The 11,090-nt window shown below is 34.3% G+C and overlaps 1 protein-coding gene across 2 annotated transcripts; it reads left to right on the forward strand.

Annotated features, from left to right (window-relative positions):
• Nucleotides 1-2,749: 2,749 nt before the first annotated feature.
• Nucleotides 2,750-7,793, forward strand: LOC123688789 (UDP-glycosyltransferase UGT5-like). Of its 2 annotated transcripts, XM_045627456.1 has the most exons (7): nt 2,750-2,891; nt 3,899-4,095; nt 5,322-5,747; nt 6,364-6,565; nt 6,698-6,923; nt 6,983-7,202; nt 7,503-7,793. In XM_045627456.1, exons 2-7 carry the CDS (start codon nt 3,899-3,901, stop codon nt 7,786-7,788), a joined length of 1,557 nt encoding a protein of 518 aa, XP_045483412.1. In that variant the 5' UTR covers nt 2,750-2,891; the 3' UTR covers nt 7,789-7,793. The 2 variants fall into 2 exon arrangements, with proteins under 2 accessions (XP_045483412.1, XP_045483413.1); XM_045627457.1 differs by lacking the exon at nt 3,899-4,095 and having other exon boundaries at nt 2,796-2,891.
• Nucleotides 7,794-11,090: the final 3,297 nt, after the last annotated feature.

An 11,090-nucleotide genomic window follows, 5' to 3' on the forward strand; every position in this document is an offset into this window, starting at 1 on the left:
CCATCCCCACTTTTTGACCGCTATTCCCCCTATGACATTCCTGACCTTGGTTCTCTCCCTGATTTCCTTGTTCCTGATTATGTCTTTTAATTATATATTGAGCAATTCACATTCCATTGCCCTCTGTGCTACTCTTAGTTTATTTGAACTTTTAACTGTGAGGGTTACGGTCTCCATCCCGTATGTGGCAACAGGTAGGATACAGGAGTCGAAAACTTTACGTTTGAGATTCATAGGGATGTCTGTATTTTTTAGTATATTTGCAAGGTTTCCAGAAGCTGCCCACATTAGCTATACTCTCCTAGTGACCTCTGCTCCCTGATTATCTTTTCCCAAGGTGATATTGTATATATACATTGAGAAACATTTTCTATTTGTTGCTGGTGGTTGGTTGGTGATGGCAACATTTTCCCCGCTCATAATTTTGGTCTTCTGGATGTTCATCTTCAGATCAACTTGTTTTGATGCACGAATATCACTATAAAACAAGACAATGTCGTCAGCGAATCGCAGGTGCTTGAGAAATGAGCTGTTAACTTTGATGCCTTTCATTTGCCAAGTAAGTTGTTTAAATACTTCTTCAAGTACCAATGTGAACAGTTTTGTTGAGATAGTGTCGCCCTGTCTCATCTTTTCAATACTCTGTACTTTTTTATTGTGAGACTGAAAATAGATGTGTACTCAATTTACAAATGTTCAATTCGTACAACCTTCACCAGAGTCAGCCAGAAAACGATGTTCTTCAGGTTTTCGGAGCAGGCGATCGATAAATCAAGACTACATTATCGATAAAGGGAAATAATAGATCTTTCCAGTCACCCTGCTTCTTCTTTTCCTCAAGAAAACCTTATGGTGATATATTCCATGAAAAAGTTCAAATATTACGAATTGTGACCTATAATTATGAAAACCTATGAATAATAATAATAATAATGTAGTTTATTTTATCATAAACATTAATCGCAGAGGCTTAACAATGGAAGAAAAGAATCACCACTAGCATTTTCAGTATTTCCAAACCAAAAATGCTCACAAATTCCTTTCCATTGCGGCTTCGAGGACTCAAGGATCGCTAGCAGATCAGTTCCAGTTCCTTCAGCACATACTGCACGCATGAGTCAGGAATATTTGGAGCACGTTTAGCGTTAACGGCGTCATAAATCCGAATACTAAATCTTCGCATTTTATACCGTTTTATTCCTATCTGTTTGCTCATTAAAATATTTCATTGTGATTCTGAGCCAGCAAAGACACGTTCCTCATGGTTTTCGTGGAGTTTGTAACCTTAGTTTTTTCGAAACGATATTTATTTTGCGGATGTGGGTATTGCAGTAATTCCCTTGTGTGGTTTTCACTATAGAATTCGAAATGTTTGGGTTCCATGGAGTTTTTGGTAGTGGATTGAATGTTTTGGTATATACTTAATAATTTAGTTTGAATATTTAACCACTGTAATGATGTCTTTCGTAATTGGTTCCACCTCTTTTCTTCATTCAATTGATGTAGATATCATCGGCATCTTGCAGTAGCGAAGCGTGGGTGAAATATTTGTTGTAACTTTTTGAATCGTGCAACATTCTTTCCTTTGAGATGTTTCACATAGGAGAATGATTCCAGGGAATGATTAATTCATTTGGTGACTTTTTCAGTGATTCCAGTCCATAGGAATTTTCTTTTCTTCCTTAGAGTTTTATTTCAATTCTGTATATGATGTTTTCTTCTGCCAAATTCTTTACTTTCCAGTCTTTAATGTTGTCTTCTTCGTAAGTGTACATAATTTCAGTTTTCCTACTGTTACTGTTATTTTTGTTTCTTAAATCATCATAGGGAAAGCACAATTATGTTCAGGAGATATTTTATTTCTTTGTCCCTACCATAGATATAATGAATATAGCAAAAATATCGCCAAACAAATTTTGTGGTTGACTTTCAACTCCGTTTGCATCCTTGTTTCATTCATAAGCTCACGTTGCAATTGCGTTATATCCCGTACATAAGATATGTATTCAATTTTGATTGAATGTCCAGTTTTTCTGGGAATGCATAATTTGGAAAGACGCAATGGTTTGAAAATTGGAAAAGGAATTCCATGAATAATAATGAAGAAAGTACCTATGTAGGTATGGACCGAATGTGCCCTCATTTCTTTCCAACTTGACCAGAGCATATTTCATATTTAAAATTATTCATATCCTTCATCTACGAACGAAGTCATATAAAATTCCTTGTCCAGAAGTTTTTCAACTCACGGACCTTTTCAATGTACTCACTCCACATTAAAGCTATCTACTTAAAAGATCCCGATTCATAAGGGCTTATTTATACGGGGTGTTCCTAAATTGGGGATACAAACGAAAATGACAGATTCCCCGAATAATTTTAAGAAAAAAAGTCCAATAAACAGGTCCGCACATGATTTGTTCTCGAGATACAGGTTGTTGAAGATTTCTTTCAAGTTTTTTTCTCAGAGCACCTTCGCTTCTCAAGATATTCAACTTAAATTTGGCATAAATATTCCGATTTGAAGTTTTAATTATGTGTGAATGAAATAATTCAAATGAATTGCATTCGCCATTACCATAGCTTCAAAAAAAATCTGTACGCTTTTCATAGCAAATATTGGACAATCTAAAAATCTGAAAATTCTGATAGGAAATGAAATGATAAGAATAATCAGCGCTTGGTTATTTCATACCTTCAGCAAAATGCAGTCATAGGATAGAGAAATTATAAATAAAGCTATTCGAAGGAACATATGACTTATCAAGTTTTCGAGGATTATTGCCAAATATTATTTTTAGTTCAATTGAGATAAGTATCCATTCAACAGCAGATTACGTATTGAGTCAGTAGGTAGTTTTCAACCTCTTAACTAGGAATTATTCGAAATTGTGAGTATTTTTTTTTCCGGTCATATCAAATTAGTCTTCTTCGATTTCTATTGAGCAAACATATCATTTTGTTGAGTAAGGTCCAAATTCACTGAATTATCATTTCCTTCACAGATACTGAAGCATTGAAAATATAGATCTGTAAGATACTTCCAGTACTATAATTTATTTCTCGCAATTCCCTACTATATTATTGAATCATTTACTAACATGAATCAATATAAGACGTTCAATGCGGTTAATATTCAAATTTCAATTCGAAATAATCGGCAAATATCTTTTTGGACTTTCATTGATTTCACCATTGGGAATATTCGATTTTCACATGAGTTTTATATTCTCCAGTTTCTATAGGTCATATTTCGATTCTATAAGTCATATTTCGTTTCTATAGGTAATACTCCGTATCTACAGGTCATATTCCATTAGTAGATATATAAAAAAAGCTCTCCTATTAGGTCTGCTTCTTCATCCTATACTGCTAAAAAGTCAGCAATTCGCTGTATATTCAAAATAGCTGAAATCCTTATGATACCTTTAATATCTAAAAATCGCTTTGCAAAAACGGGAAATATTGACGTACGGAATCTCCACATGAGAAAAGCTTATCCTATATTAGAAAGAGCTTCAATTTCTAGGAGCACTTATAAAGCCATTCGAATATAATCAACGAATTTCATAACCATACAACAAGTAGAAGAAGATATATGGAAATACGGTAATTCAATATTTGCGAAAGCTCAATGCTCACCCTACCTGAAAATGTTTTGTATATGCAACCATCAAATTCCATTAAAATCGTATAAGAATTGAAAAAGTTGAGGTTGTTACAAAAATGACCAGACACGTTGACCAACAGACAGACAGGAAAGACAGACATAAACCTAAGATATTCAGGAATGTCTGAAATGCATGTTGTCAGGGTTAATTTTGAAATCAGGGAAAAAAGTTTCTTCAACCCAAAACTATTAACATGTCCTAATTTGATTTCGTTTTTCATTTCCTAGATGATTAAGTTACTTCTTTTATCAACCGTACTCCTAGCACTTTGCCTCGGAAAAGTGGAGAATGCAAAAATCCTTTGCGTATTAGGATTTCCTGCCCACAGTCACTTTATTATGTTCCGGTCACTTCTGGAAGAATTATCCAGGAAAGGACATGAAGTTGATGTTGTTACTGCCCTACAGAAACCTAATTCAACAAGGTATTTCTTTATATATGTGTATATACTTTCAGATTGATGAATCGAAATTTAAATTCGAAAGAGAAATCCTGGTCGAATCAGTTCAATCAACGGTGATGTTCAGATTACATTAGAACAAATGGATAACTATCTGATACCACAAATCAATTGGCTAAATTGCCTCTGAACTCAATTTTGAATAGGTTGAGAGTTATATCGATTCACTGTTCAGTTTTGAGATAATGACAATCATTCGTTTCCTGTATACTATTGATTTCTTATCAAATTATGAAAATTTAAACTGAAAATTAATTTTTCCACTTTTCCTCTCCAAATTTATAACTTAACCTTTAATTCAAAATCAAAAATTTTCCTGTCTTGAGTATATCAAGGAATATGCTCCCTGTCATTCATTTTAAGGATACCAAATATCCCTCTCATGGAGCTGAGTTCTATTTTCATAAATAACCTCTAGCTTAGTTTTACATATTATTACTACAAATGAAACAAATATCAAACTAGAGGATGTTGATATTGTCAAGGAAAACAACCACAAACGTGAAATAATAAGCGGTTGAGTCAATGGGTTCACGAATTCACCCTGAAAATATCAAATTGTTGGGTATTTTCGTTCAGTAATCATTTCGAGGACCAGATGATTTCTAGACTACATTTTTCCATTCTGGAGAGAAGACGGCTGGACAAGTGTACGATCTGAATTTTAACCATAGATTCGTCATCAGTAAGTCGACGCTTATCGTTTGAGACCATGTTTCAAAATTCGAAAATTACAGACATCATATTTATCTAACAGTAATTTCAAATTATCAATCAATATGTGAAGGATAACTGTCTATTTACAAATATAATTCTTTTCGTTTTTATGACCTTGTAAATATGAACGGAACTCTATTTGGATTATGAGATGATAACAGCAATTATGCCTTCAACCCAATTCTTTTTAATTTCAATAATTGAATATTTCATTACTTCGTCCAAATCGAAATCAATATTGGAATTGTTTATATTTATAATACATAATTTAGATAAATTGATTCGCCTAGACTCTTGACTTTTACATAATCAAACTCAGAAACAATATCAATAAATGCAGTAATCAACATAGGTTTTTCTCAAAATAAATAAGATATAATTTTGAGATTTAAAGTCTAACTGCACCAGTTGAATTTGTTAATTGTTATTAACAGAAATTTTTGAGCAAAACCTATATTCATATCTATTTTCAGGTTGAATTTCATCAAAATTCCAAATATCCTTGAAGAAGCAGGTGAGGAGTTCAATGTTCAAGATGCCCGTATGCTCTCAGTTCATGAAATGATGGAAATGATCCTTGCATCTCATGACCGAAATTTCAATATATGTTCAAATTTATTCAGTACCAAAGAAATGAGGAACTTCAAAGACACTGATAAAAAATACGATCTTCTTATCTTCGAAGTCTTCGCATATGATTGTATTTTTGGTTTTGCACATAAATACAAAGTGCCAGTTATAGCATTAACTTCCAGCGTTAATTTGCCTTGGGGAGCTAATAGAATTGGAAATCCTGATAATCCTTCCTACATTCCCACATATTTTCGAGATCTGCTTCCAGAAATGACGTTATACGAGAGAATACTCAACACATTCACACTGCTTCATGCTAAGCTTCTGTGAGTACCTTTTATATCGTTATTAGGCCATTCACTAATTTCTGATAACCATTCATCAGGAGAAAAAATTCATGAGAATAAAATAATTCATCCATTCTATGAAGTAGTCTTGTTGTTTTTCAGCGAAACGTTACACCAAGCCCAGGCGTATACCAGTGGACAGTATAACGTCTCATTGTTTTATTACTATTTTCCCGTTTTAATTTTTCTAGGTTTCGTTCCATTCCATATTCCTTCGTCATTCATTCTCACTGTCTACTATTGCTTACAGTACGCCATATCGAAAGCTTCCAACTGACTTTGGCTTACGACAACCTTTATCTCATTTCAAAATACTGACGAGTGCGTTCCCTTTCAAATGAAAGAAGTCAAGTTGGAAAACTTGGCCATCTTTTTCATATAAAGCAACTCTCTTCAGCTATGCACCTCATAATCTCAAATCCTTCCTTCCTCGTGTGTATTCACTTCAAGCAAAAGTTTCAACTAAAAGTATTATTATTCGTGAGGAATATTACTTCACTGAGTATGATGGAAAAACTGCTGTCCCTTCTTGGTAACCTACCTATTACATTCCCTTAAGTAGGTATAAAAGTTTCACTAAGGATAATTTTTTAAGACATTACAAGTATTTACAAATACAAGATGAGGAGGCGCGAAAATTTTTTGGAGAAGATATGCCATATTTGGAAGATATAGTATCGAATACCAGTCTTTTCATTGTCAATAGTCACTTCAGTCTTGATCAAGCCAGACCTAACGTCCCAAATTTCGTTGAAGCTGCCGGACTTCATATAAACGAAGTTAAACCATTAGATAGTGTGAGTACATTTGCAGTTTGTGTGACTTCTTCACCTCAGTTCTTTTCGAATTCTATGAATTGAAACAAGTGAGCAGAAGAACATCAGTATTGCCATAAAATCTTGATTTCAAATAAAAAATATCTTCTGCAGGATTTACAAGATATACTCGGGGATTCAAAATTCATATATTTCTCCATTGGTACTGTATTGAGTTCAGATACAATTCCTTTAGAAAAACTACAGAATATATGCGATGCCTTCGATATATTAAACTACAAAGTGTTGTGGAAAACAGATAGAAAAAAACTCCCCAAAGGATTGAGAATACCTTCAAATGTAAACACTCAGGAATGGGTACCTCAGCTAGATATTTTGTGTGGGTATATTTGGTATATGTATAACGAGTTAGTTACTATAGGTAGTATTTTGTTTCAGGCAATCCAAACATCTTGTTCTTTTTTACACACAGTGGATTATTAGGAACACAGGAAGCGATTTATTGTGGTGTACCAATGTTGAGTATACCTATTTTTGCAGACCAACATCTAAATTCAAAGAATATGGTGTCTAAGGGAGTTGCACTGCATGTTATAATGGAGGAATTTACTCAGGAAGAAATTATCTTCAAAATGAGGGACTTAATAGAAAATCCAAAGTTAGTATTCTAACTAGTAAACCAACTGATCTACCGTATTGGTAGATCTAAATGGTCGGTAGATTCATAGAATTAGTAAACCAAGGAAGATGGTAGATTCACATACTTCAAAGATCCTTCACGTATTTCACCACAGATGTAGTTATCTGATGAGGAATTCAAATATCAATAGAAACATTTATTATTTACTTAAATTGAAGATTCTTTCTGTACCTATCATTTCATTCAATATATTTTGCTCGAGTCGATAATATTTTCAAACTCGAAATAAAATTTTGAATTCATCGTTTTTTCTTTCAGATATAAAGATAATGCAATGTCATTATCAATCATGTTCAAAGATAGGCCCAACAAACCATTAGACGAAGCTGTTTATTGGATTGAGTACGTTTTGAGGTACAAAGGGGCCCCTCAACTGAGGAGTAGAGCTGCTGATATGGCATGGTATCAGTATTACTTAGTTGATATTACTTCAGTCGTTGTACTCAGTTTATCAGTATTTTCATTTATCATTTATAGACTAGTGAAATTTTTTCTCGGAGTTCATCTGAATATAAAATTTGAACCAAAATATAAAAATTTATAAATGCATTAATTCATTTATTTGCGAAAACCTATTCACAATCAAGCTATAAAACTGAAGTTAACTATAAATACTCAACAGATGATTAAGTGTCACTGATCAAGTTAGAGGAGGAGCGTAGTGATCCCCTCAATTATTGTCTAATTCAGTACGTTTTGGGATTCTTAAAATAGCATTTTTTGCAAGATTTCACTTTGATTGATTAATTTTCACCTAAATGCCGAAAACTAAAAAAAAAATACTGAAAGAAATATCTGTTTTATCAAATGCGTTTCAGAAAATAGGAAAATGAGTAAGGCCAATCAGATTTAGTGAATCAAAAATTCCTAAGGGCCTCATCTCTCCAGAGTCCGAATGCTATAACGATATCAAGAAGGAGTATTACCATTCAGAGTTCCTTCAAGTGATTTTGGATGAATTTCTATTTGAGATTCATATGTGGGGAGAGGTTGGTAGATAAATCTAGTCAGGTAAGTTGTGTTTGCTGAGGATTAAGTTGATTAAAATACTTTCAGCCCTTCTCGATAGAGATCTCAAGAACTGAAAGATAATCTAGGTCTTGAGTTTCCTCTTACCTACCTATACGTTCCGAGTTTTTTTTGTCCACTAGATATTATGATATAATGGGTTGGAACTATTTAGAGGGACACTACAGGGATATCAAAAACCTTTAGAGATACAGGATGGCTTAAATCGGAAAAAAGTTGCGTTGTTTAGGGATAAGTGTGTTGGTGTTAACAGATCCAAATCAACTTCGATGGCTCCCGAGATATTGCAGAAAAACTAAAAATTACTCATTTGTTTCTGGAGATAAATCCATTTTCTGCTTTCCATTGAGTCAGAGACGCGATTATCAATTTGTTTCTAATGGTTCTCCTTATGAGGTTATATAGGAAAAAATTACTAATTTAACAATGTATCACACTTAACAATAATATCAATATATCTCAGAAACCAATGGAGATATTTTGGATATGTTAACACCAACACACTGAGCCCTAAATAAAGCAATTTTTTTGTAATTTAAGCCACCCTGTATTTCTGACGGTTTTCGATATCCCTGTTGTGCCCCTCTAAATAGTTCTAACCCTGTATATTGCTGCAACCGTAGCCATGGCAGCCATTCGACTGATATCATTTTTCCTCTTTAATGACATACCTTCTTCTCTACAATGAAATAAACATCCATTGATTTCTCTTGAATTAGCTAAATCCTTTTTTTTCAATATCCAAATTAAGCCTCTTATTGGAAAACCCTTCATATGCTGATAAGAAAGAACTTCCTCCATAATGCGTCATTGTATAATGCGGCTCGTCGATCTCCTCACTCTGTCTATTATATTATCAAACCAGGATGTTTCGAGAGAAGCTCTTCATTCAAAATAATGATTCTTTGTTCGTAGTTGTATTCATATCGGATTTTATCTCAAAGACCAGCATCGGACATAATTCTGTCTATAGTTTATTCCCAGTTTATTTGCGGTTGCCAATAACTACTAAAGGGTGTTTTTTAGAGCTATAGAACTTCAAATTGCAATAAAACAACGATGGATTATTCGATTGACATGAATTTTATTTATCCGCAAGATAATCTTGTGGCATTACATTTTAAATATGACTTCTGGCATATGACCGCCACGGCTGGCTCGGATGTAGTCCAATCTGGACGTCCAATTTTCGATGACTTTTTCCAACATTTGTGGCCGTATATCGGCAATAACACGGCGAATGTTGTCTTCCAAATGGTCAAGGGTTTGTGGCTTATCCGCATAGACCAATGACTTTACATAAACCCACAGAAAGTAGTCTAGTGGTGTTAAATCACAAGATCTTGGAGACCAATTCACAGGTCCAAAACGTGAAATTAGGCGGTCACCAAACGTGTCTTTCAATAAATCGATTGTGGCACGAGCTGTGTGACATGTTGCGCCGTCTTGTTGGAACCACAGCTCCTGGACATCATGGTTGTTCAATCCAGGAATGAAAAAGTTAGTAATTATGGCTCTATACTGATCACCATTGACTGTAACGTTCTGGCCATCATCGTTTTTGAAGAAGTACGGACCAATGATTCCACCAGCCCATAAAGCGCACCAAACAGTCAGTTTTTCTGAATGTAACGGTGTTTCGACATACACTTGAGGATTAGCTTCACTCCAAATGCGGCAGTTTTGTTTGTTGACGTAGCCATTCAACCAGAAGTGCGTTTCATCGCTAAACAAAATAAAATGGATGTAATGCGCGATACGTATTCCGCACAGAACCATTATTTTCGAAATAAAATTGCACTATTTGCAAGCGTTGTTCACGCGTAAGTCTATTCATTATGAATTGCCAAACCAAACTGAGAATAAATCACTTGACAGCTGTTAAATCAGTCGCCATCTTGAACAGAATTGCCAACTTAAAGTTATATACCTCGAAAAAAAAACACCCTTTACTACATTTTTTATATGGAACGATTCAACTGCTGAATATCTCGATTTATACATCAATCCGGCATCATAGGAGATGGTCAAAAATTACCAACGGCCCAAAAATATAACCTCCCTTCAATCACTGGTGTCAATTTAAATAAAGCATGGGATACCATACATAATAGAACAATCCCGCATTTCACGGTGAAATCCTGTAGTCCATGCGAGGGCAAAAATCCCAAATTTCATAAATGGTGGTGAGATAACGTTGTATACCGAAGGAAAAACAAATTCCAAATGGAACGAAATCATTTATCAAATCAATTTCGTTTGCCATGAAATCTAATTAAAGCGTCCATATTCCGATGCGAAATGAATGATTGGAAATCGCAAAGCTCGAACAACGAAACACGATGTACAACCATTTGGCAACTCTGCCTAATGTTCATTCAGCTTTCTCTGTCTCTCTCTCTCTTTTCACTCTTTATGCATTCTTGCAGAAGTAATGGATTTTCAATAGTGAAACATTGGTGGGCCGGTAATCGAATATCAGCGTTCGACACGATTATTGTTCGAATTTCATTCCAACTCAAAGTGAAAATTCAAATATTTAGAGCGCTTTGGAGAGCCAATTATTCCCTTTCTTCGCAAACTTGTCCTGATGTAACGCCATTGCATAGAATACAGGAACAGTCTCAAACCAACTAGAAATTCATTTGGAATAATGAGATATGCAAGAAACTTTGTATGAATACAATCCCAATTATATTTCCACCAAAAATATGTAATCATCAATAATATGCAAGTATTGAATCCATCGACGTTAGATCTATTCTATTCTTGAAGAACCAGTCAGAACAAATGGCATCACAACACGATTGGTTTTTT

Source organism: Harmonia axyridis, chromosome 1, assembly GCF_914767665.1.
Source record: "Harmonia axyridis chromosome 1, icHarAxyr1.1, whole genome shotgun sequence".
NCBI classification, from domain to species: Eukaryota; Metazoa; Arthropoda; class Insecta; order Coleoptera; family Coccinellidae; genus Harmonia; species Harmonia axyridis.